This window comes from Octopus bimaculoides, chromosome 12, assembly GCF_001194135.2.
Source record: "Octopus bimaculoides isolate UCB-OBI-ISO-001 chromosome 12, ASM119413v2, whole genome shotgun sequence".
NCBI lineage: Eukaryota > Metazoa > Mollusca > Cephalopoda > Octopoda > Octopodidae > Octopus > Octopus bimaculoides.
The window spans coordinates 49,213,892-49,231,614 of NC_068992.1; the positions used below are offsets into that span (position 1 = coordinate 49,213,892).

A 17,723-nucleotide genomic window follows, 5' to 3' on the forward strand; every position below is an offset into this window, starting at 1 on the left:
ATATATATATATATATAATATATATATATATTATATATATATATAATATATATATATATTATATATATATATAAATAAAGAGAGCACAGTGGAAGGAATCAAACAAGCTATACAATGATATAAACGTATTTTCTTATATTTCAAATCTATATCTGTATCTATGTGTACACACACATACACAAAGAGAGAATGGAAGAGAGATTGTTTAGTGGAAAGAATGAAACCGCGTCTAATAACCTCTAGATATATAAAAATGAAAATCTTTAACGAAGTCTTAAACGAAAATAAATAAATGAAATAAAGATTTTTTTAAAAATTTAACGAGAAAGAACAAAATGTGCTATAGATTGTCAATTTAAGAAAATTAGGTCAAGGCAAAAGTTGAAATATTAACCACAAACGTGAAATAAGTACCCTGTAATCGTACTTTAAATGACCAACATGTGGTACGTGTTTAATCATAATGAAATAAGTTGACATAGAAATATATACGTATACAAACACCAACGAAAATAAAGAAGAAAAAAATGTATTTTCTATAAAGGTGTCCTCTTTTTTCTTTTTTTTACTGTAGGAATCTTTTTTTTTTTTTCCTGGTTTTTGATTTCGAATTGAAAAACTGTAGACGAGAAATCTGGTTATGGAGGAGGCAAAGAAAAGATGTAGAAATTGTGTAATTTGTTGCTAACATTATTGGCAATATTTTACGTGGAAATATTTTCATTTAATTTTACAAAAGAAACATAAGAAAAATATTTGTCCAATATTTTTTTTTTTGTACAATAAAACTGTGGGAAAAAAATGGTTTGTGCGTGTCTGTCTGAATAAAGTGCGCGTTGCGTGTCTATGTAAGTGCGTTTTGCGTCTTATACGTTGATGTGATGTTAAAAAAAGTGAAAAAGTGGCAGTAATGGTAAAAATAGATGTTTTTGGTGTTTTTTGTTTAAATACAAGTTTTATTGTATCCAATGAAACATTAGAACGTTTGTAGATGAATCTGAACGTCTACACGTATAGGTCAACCAGATGTAGGTTGAATTTGTTTCATGTATTGTAGCTATTTGTGTGTTTGTATGTGTATGTATTTGTAACCTATGCATGAGTGAAAGACGAGGGTGTAAGGGGGAGAGAGGGCCTAGTAGCAGGAGTAATGCTGGCATAACACACATTTGCACATCAATCAACATATTCTATTCACTTCGAAACATCTAGCAAGCAAAACACGGCGCCTTGTTGAAACTACAAGAAGTCTCCATCTAAAGTAACTTTTTTTACACACAAAAAAAACCCTGTTGTATTTTTTTGCATTTAATACTAAACATGGTGCGGTCTTCAAGAGTACAAAAAACTCAACCGAAAAAAACTAAAGCAGAATCTCCAGCGCCGGTAAGATATTTTATTTAAAGAAGAACTAAATGAAATAAGGAGAGAACGAGCTAGCTTTTTTAACCATTCTGCGACCGCTCACTTTTTTGTGTACACGTACGTGTGTGTGTTTGCTTGTCCGCATGTGCGTGTATATATATATCTATATATACATATATATGTGTGTTTCTATCCGTGTGTGTTTGTGTTTCTGTCTTTGTGTGCGTGCGTGCCTATTGTTATTCTTAGCTTGGAATTGTATTTTTGAAAACAGACATAAACGAGTATTCTGCAGAAAAAATGCTCACTAGATCGAAGTTCTTTCACATATATATTACTCTCAATTATCGATATATATATATAAAGACTAAAGAGAGCAATGGAGAGGGGGAACTGTAGAGATAGTGAGAGAGGGTGAACCTTCCAGCAGCGCGCTTCTGGTTGATGGCGAAATGAGAGACAAAAAAAAAAGATCATACCTTGACCATGTTTTACAAATTATTTCAATAATACATCGATTTCCCACCAATTCTTTTTACTTAATATTCTTACTTGATGCTTCGACTTCACTTCTGCCAAATTAGTTTAGCTTTTGCTCTTTTCTATTTTCTCTACGGTTGTGTTACATGCTGCCTTGTCTATCCTGTCCACTGTTTTTCCCCCATTTATTAAAACACGATGTTTCATGTTTTGCGAGAATTTCTTGGCGCTCCTTCGAAATGTTGCGTTTTAATATTTATTATTTGTTGCGTGTCTCTCTGACGCTTTTCAACAGAAGTCCGAATTTTATTTACATGCTACGAAAACGAAATTGAAATGTACATTTCTTTTTAATATAAATAAGCCTTCAAATTATGCGTATCTGTTTAATATACAGTGTTTGCGTGTGTGCGTGTGTATGTATATATATATGATACAATGTATATGTATAGACACATGTGCTTGGCTGTTTAAATGCTAATTAAGATAAGGATATTTAACCAGTTGTAAGAGACGATATTTTCTTAAAAGAAATATTAATACAATTTTTACCAAATACAATAATTAATCAATTTTCTCTTATAAACATTCTTGTAATAAACCTATTTCTATACTTAATGGTTTTTCATAACGTTATTTTCAATTACAAAAAAATCTATTTCCATAGGAATAACAATGGAGATATTGTCTAGAATCGCATAAAGCATCTGCTCTTTTTCTTTTCTTTTTTTAATTTCCATCATAATTACAAGAACGAATTTATTTCCATTGATAAATCTATTAAATTGTTTTTTTTTGTCACATTAGAAATATATCTGCTAAAGTAAAACAGGAATGATTAGTTTATTTACTGAAGTAAAACTGCAATGATAGGGGTGAAGGTACAAACATATATATAGAGAGAGAGTGGACATTATTTAAATGTAGTGTTGGATCTCAGCTTTTTTCTCAAAAAATACTGTTTCAGGCTCTCTACTAAATATGTCTTTGTATACCATCGTTGTTCATTTATTGTGTTGCTTGTGTTTAAAGGAGATGAGATGGCCATATAGAGATATAGAAAAGGAGAATGTGTGAAGCGGCAAATTGAGAATGGAGGATAAAGTCAATAAGACGAGAGAGGGAGAGAGAGAGAGGGGCAGGGTTGATTCTTTCACAACCGTTTCAACCGGACTCAGTCGGTTCCAGGCGGCTGAATCTGCTGAAGACTAGTTAGAAAGAGAGAAAGGGAGGGCCATTTAATGTCTAACATTGTTGAAGGAAGTGGGAGAGAGAAGCATTTATATTTATGACTTGTTCATTCCTGGTATTTCACCGTCCCTTACAGCCCTCTTCCCGTCACCCTGGTCTCTGTCTCTCTCTCTTATCCCCTCCATTCTTGTGGTTCAAAAACAACAGGACATTTTTTACTAAGTCCCTCTGAAATAGACACAGAACGAAAAGATATTTTATATATAACACACACGCATGTATATGTATATATATATATATATATATATATATATATATATATATATATATACACATATATATATATATATACACAGAGAGAGAGAGAGAGAAATAGACAGACTGTATTTGTAGATAAATGGTAAATATATTTGGGCACGTTTAGCAAACATTAATTCTTGTGCATATATACATACATACATAATCCCCACTATCTATCTATCTATCTATTATATACATGCTTGTAAATGAAGCTACGGCTTCTTTTCGTTTCTATCATTAGTCCGAATTTGTAGCGTTTTCTCTCTCGCTTGCAAATTCTAACAAATATATTTATATAATATTAATTATCATAAAACAATTATTTACACCCATACTATAATAAAATGTAATACATGTACATTTCGAAAAATTTCAGATGCTATCTTTCCTTATTTTAACAATATATTCTGAAATATTGGCCTCTCTTTTATTTCTATACTGTTTGCCATTTTTTCTCTTTTTCTCCTTCTTCATCCCTCTTGTCTTTGCCTCCCTTCCTCCTTCTCTCTCATTTCAATCCTGTTCCCGCTCTTAAACATGACATGTAGTTTGCTAAAAGTGCAAACTTACGCAACCGCACTGAGAATAGTTCCATATAAACACATACATGCAGCGACATCGACACGCATAGACGCAATTGCATAAAAACACACAGACACAGCCACATAAAAACACAAGCCAAAAATCAACTACATAAACACACACAGAGATATACAGTTACATAAAAACCACATAGACACAGCTACATGAATACACATACACACAGATACCGTTAGAGAAATTTGCAGCAGTATATAAGCACATTCAACTACAATAAACGCACAGAGCCACATAATCACACATAAGCCATACAGACATTCAGTTGCTTAAAAACATACAGATGCAGTGACATAAACACGCAGGCACATATACACACATACATACCCCCACAAATAGAGTTACATAAAAGTACGCGGCCACATAAAAATCACACACAGACGCATATACATAGAACCACATAAACACGCACTTTGTAGCATGTTTGTTTTCTCGCCACGTCAGTAGAAACAAGTTATAGAATTCTTGGCTGTTTTCTCTTTTTTTTCTTTGATATTTGCTAGTCTCATCACCATCATCGTTATTATTTTAATCGTTCTTCCGCGTCCTCAGCTCATATCCCCACTGGACCGACCTCCCTTTCATCTCGCCGCTATCCATACAATATACACCAGAATTTGCTGGAACCATACTAATTGACCATATTTCCTCACAGTTCCCTCCAAAATAAATTACTGGCTCTGTGCCTGATACAATTCATCGACGTAATCCTTTACACAAATTTAATCAATGTTTTAATTGATTTGGTTTGTTTTTGTTTATTTATCAAACGTCTTAAAAAATTGTTTTCCTAATAATGGTTATTTGTAGCTTAGGGTAAACTATAAAAACAAAACAAACTTTGCTGCGGGAATTGTTGATTTTATCGTCTTTGGAAGGATGGCAAAATCTCGCGGTGTTTGAACTCAGATCAGAGTCGTAACTAAATATCGCAATACATTAATTAGCACTGCTGAATTTATAATGTTAATAATATTATAATTCCGAACACGACCAGGAATTTTCGAGGGAGGGCATAGTCAATTATATCAAGGGCTTTCTTCACTTTAAGGATTCTGGAAAGATGAAAAGTATAATAAAATCTTGGCGGATTTGAACTCCGAACGCAAAGAGCCTTATCTGAATACTGCAAAACCTTTGGTTTATCACTCTTACGATTCTATAAATTTAAAGTACTTTTTCTCATCGTTGAAATTTAAATGAGAACAAATAAACTTAGAATGGTGTGTGGGCGTGAAATAGGGTTTTAAAAAGTCTGTCAAAGGGGACGAGCTCCTTGAAAGCTAACGGCACCCGTATTTTGGGTAAGTGGGAGAAATAGGCGCCGACAAGATTAATCAAGCCCAGTGAAACACTGTTTAATTCTATACTGCACCAGTCGGGGCCAGGGTCATTAAGAAAGCCTTAGGCCGAAAGGGGTGGACAGAATTGGTAAAATAAAGGGTTCCACGCGTCAGAAATGCAAGAGGAAGGGCTTGAAAAAAAATATCGTTGTCCGGGATTATTTCCAAGGATTCTTCGCTCTGGGGCTATTTGTTTGTGAATTTGATACAGAGGAGAAAGAGTCGCAAGTTTGGGCACCATCACGTTTTTTTTCTGTTCTAATTAAGCTTTTTTAAAAACGGTTTTCCGATCTCTGTTTTAAAGTTAGGATTCAAAACCCGTAAAAAAAGTTTTTTTTTTTTTTAGAATTTATATTCAATCAATTTACTAATTAAGTCCAGATGATATACAGCTGTTTTAGATTTTTTTTGTGTCATATATATTAGCGAATATTAAAAGTACATTTTTTTCTATGTATATGGATATATTTGTTTTCAATTGAAGTGTATCAAATATATTTTGTTTGTATTTATAATTACATTTCCATCCTTCATAAATTAAAACAGCATTTTAAAATTTTCAGTAAACCAAACGAATTGTTTATGCTATAACTAATAATTCATATTTATGTTATTAACCTGTCATTAAATATATAAATACATTTTGTAAAGCGAAGGATTAAAAACATTTTTTATTGTTAAAATGAAAGTTAGAAGAAATTTCTTTGCCGTTTTTTAAAATTTCCGACGTTCAAAACATAAAAATTGGAAAATGTTGTTTTTGAAGACAATGTGAAAAAGTTAAAAGATGAATTATAAAAGATCTTTCGTCATCAAAACCTCTCTATCTAGTGCTCTATAGTGGGAGCCCTGTCATAATTGCAGGGAGATATTGGTACCACAGTTTGTTGTGGTCCGTTTTGATGCCTTCTCTCAGTGCATGAAGGGCGACGACCACTCTGATTGATGGTTGTTATTTGTAGGGCTGCAGGACTCCCTCAAACCCGTCCAAGAAGCAAACTCGATAGAGTTACTGGTTTAGCTGTTGATGACACAGCCAGGAAACGGGGTGCACACTGACATGTTACTTTGGGTAAGAAGCCAAATACCCAAGACATTGAACGTATATGTATATATGTGTTTATATATAGTTCAAAATTATTTTTTCAATTTAAATATAATATAAAAACTGTAAACTTTGAACAAAGGATTCGACGCGTGTACATCCCGATGGCGAATCTTCGAAATTACTGTCAAAAATTTATAGTAAATGTTTGTATGTGTGTTTGTATATACTCATGCTAGAGCAAGTCATTATTTTCAATGCACTTTTACTTTTATTCCTATTGGCGGGAAAGTTAGTTTCGCGCGCATCACTTGACGTGCTCTCCTAGTCACAACAGTGCAGGCATAAACTTGAAGCATCAGTGAATATGGTCATGACTGTTCCGCATGATTTCATAACCAGAATCATAACTAATTTATATATTCTTTGTCAATTCATCAGTCATTGCCCGTCTGGACTAGTTCAGTGTTATTACTCTCACAAGAAAATGGTCAAGCATCAAGCTAGTTCGTGATGTACGTCATCTTGTATGGTCATTCTAAAAGTCTTTTTAGTCCTATCGTTCACGTTTATAGCCTCAGGATATTAACCACAGAGTCACTATAATCCGTCGATGAATTTCGGCCTCTGATTGATACACCTTCAATCTACCATTGGGGGTGGGGAAGCATCATTGAACTCTGCTCTTGACGCAAACAGAATGCTGAGCAGCTACCATAGTTAACTTAATCATAACAACTTGAGAGTTATTTAAAATTCAAACTAGAGTGAGACTACAGTAAGTGATGCGTGCAGAAATAATTTTCCCGCCAATCGGCAAAAAGAATTTCCAGTGAATTGCAACCATTGTTCTTCTAATAACGAGAACTTAACTGATGTTTCAAATTCAAGTGCGAAACTATTTTTCCCGCCAAAGAATTCAAGTGAATTGCAGATAATTTATAACTCGCTCTTGTGTGTATGTGTGTGTGTGTATGTATATATATATATATATACATACACACACACACATACAGGTAACCAGAAGATGGTGAGCTGGCAGAAATACCAGAGCTTCAAGGGAAAAAAAACGCTTTCTGGTTTTTGTTCCGATTCTTTACACCCTGAGTTCAAATCCAGCCGAGGTCAACTTTACCCTACATCCTTCCTGGGTCGATAAAATAAAGTACCAGTCAGATACTAAGTTCGATACTAGCGATTAACCCCCTCCCTTTCGAATTGCTGGCATTTTGCCCTTAATTAGAAATTTAACGTATATAAGGTAATCTGAGTTGAACATTCATCCTTACTATCACTTCGTTATCAACTGGTCTCTAGCCAGTCTGATGATGTGCATACTTGTTGCGTGGCTTCTTGATCGAGTATACCTATAATTAAAGCCATTCTAGCCGTGACTATCTCGTTTTTTTTTCAAGTGCACAATGACAATTATACTTCATAATAGGAAATATTTGATAGCTGTTTAATATTTAATTAATCTTTTCTATTACATGCACTAAGCCTGAAATTTTGGGGGAAGAGGTTAGTCAACTGGTATTTAGTTCATTTACCCCCGAAAGGGTTGAAATGCAACCTGAGCAGTGTTTGATCTTAGAACGAAAGGACGGTTGAAATGCTGTTAAGCATTTTGTCCGGCATGCTAACGATTCTGTCAGCTCGCCGCCTTTGTTTAGTATTTGGTTGGCATTCCGTCGTTTACGACGATGAGGGCATCGGAACAGCCTGCTCGTGAAATTAACGTGCAAGTGACCGAGCACTCCACAGACGCATGTACCCTTAACGTAGTTCTCGGGGATATTCAGCTTGACACAGTGTGACAACGCTGACCCTTTGAATTACAGGCACAACAGAAACAGGAAGTAAGAGTGAGAGAAAGTTGTGGTGAAAGAGTATAGCAAGGTTCGCCACCATCCCCTGCAGGAGCCTTGTGGAACTTTTGGTGTTTTCGCTCAATAAACACTCACAACGCCCGGTCTGGGAATCGAAACTGCGATCCTACGACCGCGAGTCCGCTGCCCTAACCACTGGGCCATTGCGCCTCCACTTAGTATTTGATGAATAAAATATATTTCATCGAGATATCTATTTCAGTCGAATCATTTGAATAAAGTAAGGAACTGAAAACAAAAGTTCAGAAATATTGCCCTAAAATTCTATCGATTAATCGATTTCCTTTATTGATCGATTGAGAATGTTTAAGCAATGTTTCTTCAAAAAGATAAGACAAAAACAAAAATAAGACTGGGTCACAATCATGAGATAATGAGTTCGATTCCCCGACCGGGCTGTGTGCTGTGTTCTTAAGCAAGACATTTTATTTCACATGGTTCCAGTTCACTCAGCTGCAGGAATGAGTTGCGATGTCACTGGTGCCAAGCTGTATCGGTCCCTTTGCCGTTCCCTTGGATAACATCGGTGGTGTGGAGAGGAGAGGCCGGTATGCATGGGTGACTGTTGGTCTTCCATAAACTACCATGCCTAGACTTGTGACTCGGAAAGTAACTTTCTAGGTGCAATCCCATGGTCATTCATGACCGAAGAGGGGTCTTTTATTTACCCTGTCCTGTGATCTGAGTTCCAAATATACTTGGATATACTGGGGTCAATATAACCGATTATTTCCCTCTACCAAAATGAATGATCTTGTACCTCGCAAGCGTGACTATATGGTAAGTTTGCTTCCCAGCAACATGGTTCCGCGTTCTGTCACCCACTGAGTGGCACCTTGGGCAAGGCCACTAAAACCTTGTTAGTAGATTTGGTAGAAGGTAGACGAAACTGAAAGAAGCCGGTGATGTGTGTGTGTGGAGGGGGGTTGTTCCTCACCGCCGCTTGACAACAGGTGTTGATTTATTTACACCTCCGTAACTTAGTGATTGGGCAAAAGGGCCGATAGACTAAGTACCGATTAAAGAAGTACTGGGGTTTGATTCTTGATTAAAATGTCTTTATTAAAATTTTTGTGTAGCAGCAGTACTGTCCCAAACATGAGGAGCAACATTTTCTACGGATATTACTTAAGGTTGTATAGAATCAGCAGCCGATCACAGAAGAAAAATGCTAGTCTTAGTAATACATTGCTGGCATATTTATCTCGGTCGAATCACCACGTAAGATATGAAGTGATACTAAAGAATTTTGTTGACCGTTGTTCGTAATTCGAAAAGGTGGTTTACAAACAAGACTGCATTTGTGATTGTGTTGTGGTGTATCAGGAAATTTGGTTGTTTATGTCTTTACTGAAAAATGTTTCCAAGATTTTTGTTCATGGACGTTCTCTTTGCTTGATGTAATGTGTTTAAGTTGATGCTATCATACCGAACTCCAGTGTGTGGAAAGTTAAAGAGTTGACTTTGATATCATGTACACAGGACTGTGTGTGGTTTGAAAGTGACAGCATGTAAGTCGTTAATATAGAAATGGAAAAAAAGTGAGTCTTTACCGAATTTCGGAGTTTACCAAAGTAGAACGAGTGTCGCAGAGAAGCACTTGAGTACACACTACTACTGTGAGCTCCAAGAGGAAGTTTCCAGTCTGAGACTGATGTTGCTATACGCGATATCCGTCTGAGTAAGGTAATTACGAGATTCTGATACCAGACGCGATCTAAGTCTTCGTTGATGTTGCCATATAATAATATTACTTTTGTCAGAGTGAGATGATACTGTGGAGGATATACTCGGTGGTCTCTGAGGAGAAGACTCAAGGTAATGAAGGATCGCTTTATGTCAGTAGATTGCCGGTTCAGGGATATCTTTTTCAAGGGTGAGACACCGTAAGAAAACTTGTTGAAAAGTTTGGCGAATATAGCAGGGTGCTTTACAGTGTACAATTTAAGGGTGATGGAAGAGACCGTCCAGACTGTCTCCTTGGTGCGTTGAAGCGATGAGAGAGGTTTTCCCGCGTAACAGCTCTGTATACCAGAAAATGTATGTGTGCCATGAGACACATGTTGGAGGTACCGTAAAATACGCGTTGATTACCTGATGATTGCGGTAGATGTTGGCGAACCAGGAAATGGTTAGGTACCGGGAGTTTTATATTGCTACAGATGTTTGTTGATGTGATGTGATGTGAAATGTAATGTCATCACAAGACATCGATGTACAGTGGTGTGTAATCGCTAGATGAATGTTGGTGTGCCATCATTAGATGTATGCTGCCGTGCCATCTCTGGAAGTACGTCGGTGTGCCATAGCCAGAAATACGTTAGTATATCACTGCTAAGTATTTGTTGGTATACCATCGTTAGATATGTGTGCCTACATAAGATGTACGTTGGTATTCCACTAGATGAACTAGACCAAACATTTCAGCCTGGGATTCTCCTCTTACAATCCTACTGCTTCTCCCTATTTGACATTTCACATTGTTTTGATTTCTATTTCAAATCCAAGTGACTTATTTCCAAACGTGTCTATGCCACCTTCATGTAGTCACTACTATCAAGAGGACCTTGACACTTTTTCAAACAAAAAGCTCTGTTTAAGCATTATTTTCACTGTACACCAACAGCTTTTGTTTATATTACCCATCTGATTCATGCTGACTTTCTAGGTTGTTGTAATTTAGTGCACCAGATGATGTTAACTCCCAATCAGTTTCTAACCCTGCCCATCATCTTATCTTTTATTCAGAAACGATGCATCTAGGATTACATTTTACAATGTGTCATTCTATTTTTTTAACACTTTGCACGGACGAGTGCGCTTTAGCGGGCGCGATTTTGTTAGGTTGTATCCCTAGAATATACAAATGCGGGCGGTCGTGTGGTTTTGTGTTTACGGCTGGAAGTAACGATGTTTCTGCTAGTTAGCATGCTGTAAACACAAACCATGTGGCCGTCCCGCTTTTGCGTCTTCGAGGGATATAGTTAAACAAAATCGCGTCCTCTAAAGCGCACCCACGAGATCACAGGACTAAGGTAGTAGGGTGTTAGTTGAGGACGATTTGACTGTTATTTCTACCAGATCAAGCAAACGTGTCGCGGTTCCTTCATTTGCTGACGTGTTGGTGTCTGGAGAAATAGATGCAGCCCTGCCGTTAGATGTATGTTGACCGATACTTGCGGTAAGCACTGAGTTACTAGGGCTTCATTTATTTTCCCCAAACCCTCATTAAATCGCCACAGTATGGCTAGTATGCTTGTTAAAGTGCCATGGCTACATTTCTGTTAGTGTGACAGCTGAATGTTAGTGATTCTAGGTAGTCAGAGAAATAAAATAACATAGAGGATTGATATATTAGGCTGCCTTTCTAACATTTGTACAAGACCACACAGAACTTGATAAAGAGAGGGCTAATCGATTAAATCGATAACAGTAATTAAATTATCAAACCCACTCGAAAAAGAAGCGAAGTCGATCTAGTCGGAATACGAACGCAAGACGTAACTAAACAGGGCAAAGCACTTGTCCGATTTTCTGCTATGTACTGCTTTTTGTTTCCTAATAATAGAATTAAAAAAAAATCGTATATAAACAAACTGAATCTTTATCTTTTACATTTTCTCTCTCTTTTTTTTCTTGCTGTGTGGTTTGAGTGTCTGTCTGTGTGTGGCTCGGATATTTGTGTCAGCGGGGGGTTGGTGTTTGTATATGGATGTGGAGTTTATGTGTTCGTGTGTGGCGTGGTGTCTCGTTTATTGATGAGTGTGTGTTTGTGCGATTGTATATTATGTGTGACTTGACGGCTGCGTGGTCTGGAGGTGTTTTGTTTTGTGTCATTGAAGAGCATCTGGATTTCGCTAGATAGCTCGTGTGCGTGGGTGTCTTGTGTTTATAAGAATAGGATGAGGGGGACTGATATCGAATATAAAAATTCCTGAAAGGCATGGACGCCATGTAATCTTATTTTTCGATCCTTTGTAGATCTATGTGGTTTTATGTAATATTATATAAGTCCAATAATTAACTCATTATTTAATATTATGCTTCACTTAACTAGTTGAGGCCATTTTAGTTCCCTTATACTACTCAATATATTTTAGGAAAAGCATGAACACTACAATTTCTCCTCCACTTTCCTTTCCCCATCCAAATAGTCTTTGTACCTCGATTAAAGCTTAAATATTTTATACAAACCCTGTAGGGTTTGTATAAAACATTAGTCTAAGTAAGATTCTCATGAGCAATGTTTGCGTCCCGGTTTCAATTCGTGTTTAAGCTAAATTTACTGTCTCTAATTCTGTCGGGAAAAGCACGAACCTGTCTTACCCATTAAAAATATCGAACAGTTTGTCTAAACTCATCATACACATAAAAAAAATCCATCCCCAACTAGTACATCGGGAATTTTTTCTGGCTCATAACGAACCATTTTCGCGCGGCTGTTGGATTCATTTCGCTTCATTTTGTTGCTACTGTAGCTTTCTTCTTCGTCTTTAAATGTTTATTGCCATGTTCCTACTCTAAATAAATCGAAACAATTATTCTGCTAGTGTTGATATATATATATATTTATAATATAAAGTGTCGGGAGAGGGTGAGGTGATTGATTATTGTAAAAAGAAAGAAAAATACTAATTAGTATAAATAGTGTCGTCGAAAGAGAGAGACCATGCGGGGTGGACGGGAGAGCAAAGAGTTGCCGGCTTTGCTTGACTCCGATTGGCTAACATGGAGCACGTGACACTATCTTGTCATTGCTGGTTCCACTACATTTTTCTTTGGTAAGCTCAATTTGGCTATCTTTTTATATTTCTATTTGACGGATAAATTCCACAAACGGCTATTTATTTACCCCCATACTCAAACGTAAAGATATATTTATATGTGTGCTTGTCCATAAACGTATATAACCGAGGTGATCGAGTTTTGTGGACGTTGCAAATTGGAGGGGTGAAGGTCTGTTTCTTTCATTTCTATGGGTTCTCTGTCCGAGACGTATAGAGGTGAGTGCTGTTATCGTTGCTTCTCTCCTTGTCTGAGATCGCGATCGCTTCACATTGTAACAAGGCATTTGTAATAAGTAAATCGATTCAAGAGTTGATCGCTCTTTTTATTTGAACTATATTGTTTACTTTATTTTTCTTCGTTTCTCTTTGCTTCTATTTCCTTAATGTATCAACAATATGATAAATATACAATATAATACATAATATATATATATATATATATATATATATATATCTTAATTTTTTTTTTTCAACTGGTCGTTTGATACCTGTATGTTTTGGTATGTGCTTGCTTGTGTCTATTATTGATCAATATACAATATTTATATATCTACAAATATGCGAGTCCCAAATAGAATATTCATATACAAATCTCTCTCTCTCTCTATATAGATATAGATATATTTATTTATTTATTACACACGAGACTTGCATGCATGTAGGTATTTATTAATTTGTAATTGTTTTAATTTATCTCTCCCCCTACCTCCAATACATGTGTAGGCCTCTGAACAAACACGTGGATTTATATGCTGAATATATGTGTACATTTCTAGTAGATATTGTCATAACTCCTTGTACATTGCATGTGTGTGTGTGTATACATACATACGTACATACACACACGTATTTATTCTGAAATGTTTAGCGAAGTCTGCTTTTTCAGCAATAAACCTGGGCAAATGTTTTAATAGAGAACCTGCTTGTACAGCGTCGGTGGCAGCAGTACTCTCTGTCTTGCTACTGTGATCTCTAAGTAGGACACAACCTATAAGGTAGGAATAGAGTTAACTGTCTTCTCTAATTATAACCTATACAGGTGCCAAACTTCCATTGTCTTTCCTTCGTATGTTTTATTACTTTGGAGGAACTTGTTGATTTATCCTGGATCGATCGTTACGATCTGTTACATATGAATGAAAATAGAATTAAAATTTATTTGATTTAATAAATATTTCTATTTTACTCTGTCTATTTAATTATAGAATATTCGTAAGCATAAGAGTGATGTTTTGTAATAATCTCTTGGGAATATTTCATTGTTCTTTTTTTCTTGTACCTGTGTTTGTTGCAGATTGTAGTGAGTACTTAGACAGGTGTACTGATCGTCGTAATTGCGTAAACATGAACCTTTTGTTTCATAAAATAGAGTGCCATATTTTTAAATGGCAGTATGTGTTTAAATGTCTGGGTTAATATAAAACCAATGTCTGTATCTTTATAATTATATCGTTCTTATAAGAGTGCTGAAAATATTAAATAGAAACAGTTTCAGTGTAGCCTATCCTTATATGTTCCTGGTATCCATTACAAATACCAGTATTGAAACCTTTGTGAACACTTGTTTTTACGTTTTAGTGTTAGAAAATGTGGAATTGACTTTGGAAAAATGGTGTGATTGTTCCAGTTTTTGTATTAGTATTTCTAATCTTCGATAATATACTTGTTGTAAGGTTCTCTTCCAATAGGATGTCATACATTAAAATATCGTCCATTTACTTGGTTTATTCAGACATTGGAAAAAGAAAAAAGAAAAATTAGAAAGCTTGGGCGCCAAAACTAACAGTTTTCATTTCTTCAAATAGTACACACGGCCACTGATGTGAAGAGGAGTCAAGCTGTGTGCTTGTCAAGGCCATTGTTAATTTTTGATCACGTTGTTAGGGTGGCGGCGTGGTAGTAGACATTGTAGGCTGCCGGATTATAATGCCTAGCAATATTTAGTTTTCTCCTACATTGCCCATGCCCGTGTAATAAAATTATCAGTCATTCGACTTGACAACTCTCGACATCTGTTTAGGCCTTGTAGTCAATGCGAGAAATAATTTTTATCAGCATTTTTTGTGTAACCCAAAACTAGGGTCTTTGGAGTTGCTTGAGCTTGGCAGTAACGTCTTGTTCGTCCTCGAGATGGAGTTGAAGTAAAACACAATTTATTTTACTACTCTGGGTGAAAGATGCACATTGCATGTGAGACTTGTTTTATCGTATCGACAGTCAGTCTCAAGGGCAGTATCGATGCTACTGAAGCACATGACTACAACTAACAATAAAAACAAGGTCATAGACAAGAAACTGGGTCACTGTATCGAGAAGTAGGCTGCCGACTCAGAAGTAGGTCATGGTATCCAGAGCATGTCAGTCTCCTTAACCAAGTCGCTATTAATTTCTATTGTTTTCTCATAAATTTAATTGCTCAGCTATTGAAACTCTTGTTGACAAAATTTTATTTTATATAATTGATTTTATTAGGTGATTGTGATAGTGGTGGACCGACAAAGCTACTGACTATTTTAGAGTTTAATGTTGCAGTTGTACAACATAAATTTATGTAGTTTCTGTCAGAAATACGTGTATTACAGTAAAAATAGTGCAAAAGGAAGCAGTTCCTTATAAACTAATATTCACCTAGTGGTGGGAGACAATGTTTGATAGGCTAAAAATGTGGAACGTGCCATTGCACACCCCTGCAATCATTACATACAGGCTGTTATCTGAAATCTCAGTCAGCTCTTTGCAACTTGTTCTTCAAATAAGTGTTGGGTGGGGGCAGTACTTACTGGTGAATTTATTGAAGATAAAAAACAATGAAATCAGCATTTCTTGTCATGAATTTCAGAATCTCATTAATCTGGCATGCAAGATTTTGTAAAGGCAAAATGGCTGTTTTATCAAGTCAAGCATGTGTGACTTGTTGAATGTCTGAATTGCATTTAGAAGGAATGTATATATAAAAAAAAATGAAACCATTGGTGAACTTTGTATAGGGTATGTAATTTTGGTTTTGACTCAAATTAACCTTAGAATTTGTGTTGTATACTTGCAACTTCAACAATTTGTTAACCCTTTAGCATTAATTATTCTGTCAAATGCAATGCTTATTTATTCACATTGTTTTGAATTATCCTGCATCGTCTTGTAGCTTTGAGGTTTCAATAATGTGATTGTATATTTTTAGAATGACATTGTAGGATAGGTGTGAGGGGTCAGATCTGGCTGACATGAACATAAAGCAGGTAAAATATTTTGACTGGATGTGACCTGTTTAAATGCTAAAATGTTAAAAATGGTAGGTTTTACAGTCAAAGGCTGTTAACTTTATATATTTATAAGTATAAATATTCATATATTTATACTTGTGTGCCTATCTCTACATAGACACAAGTGTGGTCAGCATGAGAATATTGTGTACATTTCTGGGACTGTGCATCTGTTAGATACAAAGAAAATTAACACAGTGCTTCCAACATCATAATTCTTCATTAGCATTTAGCTTTGTGAAAGTTGATGCCTGAAGAGGGGGTTATTTTTGTATTATGATAGCAGTAATGTTTTTCTCTAGTAGAGTACCACACACTGAATACAGTTACAAGATAAAGCACAATCAAAAGTATCATTCACATACAGCAGAATAAATGTAGAAGTATCCTAAACAGACTCTTTGTGTTTAGATTTGGTTATGAGTCAACATTATCACTATCTACAAAGTGTTTTGATCAAGTTGCATGTCCAGTACTCCTTTCTAGTTTCTGTTTATTCTGCTTCTCATTTTTGTATTATTATTATTATGTTCCATTTATTAGCTTAACAGAAAGTTTAATTTTGTACAATTGATGTGGAGGTGGCCTCTCTCTACTTGAGATTCACTGCATGAAATAACAAGATCTATTAGAGCTTTGAGTTTCATCTTAGACCTATATGTACTTGTCTGATTCATTTCCGTTAACCAACCCATCCATGATTCTTATCAGACTTGGTTTGTGTTTGTTTGATTAACTTACTAGCAGTGATCATTCTCTATTGATGTTATTGGGACAGTATTTGATGAGGTATTCATCCCTTTTGAGTTCAGTAGCCCACTCCCTTTGCCTTTCATCATTCTTGGATGAATAAATCAAATAAGAATTCAAGTACTAGGGTTGAGATGACTGGCTATACACCCTACTTTGTAGGATTGTTCCAATGTTAATAATTTTGCCATTCACAAATATGTTGAGATCTGTGGGGAAAGAGTGAACAGGATGCCATATAATATATATTGATGTCCAAGTTCACGTTTCAAATCTTACTGGATTCAACATTCAAGTACCAGTCATATACTGATGTTGACTCTTCTCACTTTACTTACAGATCCTTGACTGAGTGTATCGTATTTAAATGAGATGACAGCCTGTCATTAACCTGATAAGTTAGAACATATGGTTTGCATCTTAGAATCCCCATTGCGTGGGGAATGGGAAGTTAAAAGAGGCTTGATTGTAACATTGAAGAAGTCCTGTTTATAGAAGTTCCTTTGGTGTGTTGTTATTTTTGTATTGGGGCAACTGGGGTCTCTGATCATAAACTGAATGATACTTTTGATCGCTAATGGAGAGACGGAGACAACTATTGTGTGTTTAATGCATTACTTCTTTGAATATTTTATACATATGATGTATGTGAATGTGTATATGCAATCCTCTAATATATATATATATATATATATATATATATATATATATATATA

At 35.6% G+C, this 17,723-nt stretch overlaps 1 protein-coding gene and 1 long non-coding RNA gene across 5 annotated transcripts in view; one reads left to right on the forward strand and one right to left on the reverse strand.

Moving 5' to 3' along the window:
- LOC128249203 (uncharacterized) overlaps positions 1-2,337 on the reverse strand; it is an 11,256-nt gene extending 8,919 nt beyond the window's left edge. Inside the window, exon 1 of the long non-coding RNA XR_008265320.1 lies at positions 1,845-2,337. This is a non-coding gene — a long non-coding RNA (uncharacterized LOC128249203). The remainder of the gene's footprint in view (positions 1-1,844) is intronic.
- LOC106871227 (gelsolin-related protein of 125 kDa) overlaps positions 1,022-17,723 on the forward strand; it is a 37,119-nt gene continuing 20,417 nt past the window's right edge. The window contains exon 1 of one of the 4 annotated variants that reach the window (XM_014917578.2): positions 1,022-1,386. In XM_014917578.2, coding sequence (XP_014773064.1) covers positions 1,321-1,386 — 66 coding nt within the window. In that variant the 5' untranslated portion in view covers positions 1,022-1,320. Of the gene's footprint in view, positions 1,387-12,855; positions 12,992-13,070; positions 13,214-13,969; positions 13,993-17,723 lie in introns of those variants that run through there. The other 3 variants (XM_014917579.2, XM_014917580.2, XM_052972181.1) reach the window with 3 other exon arrangements.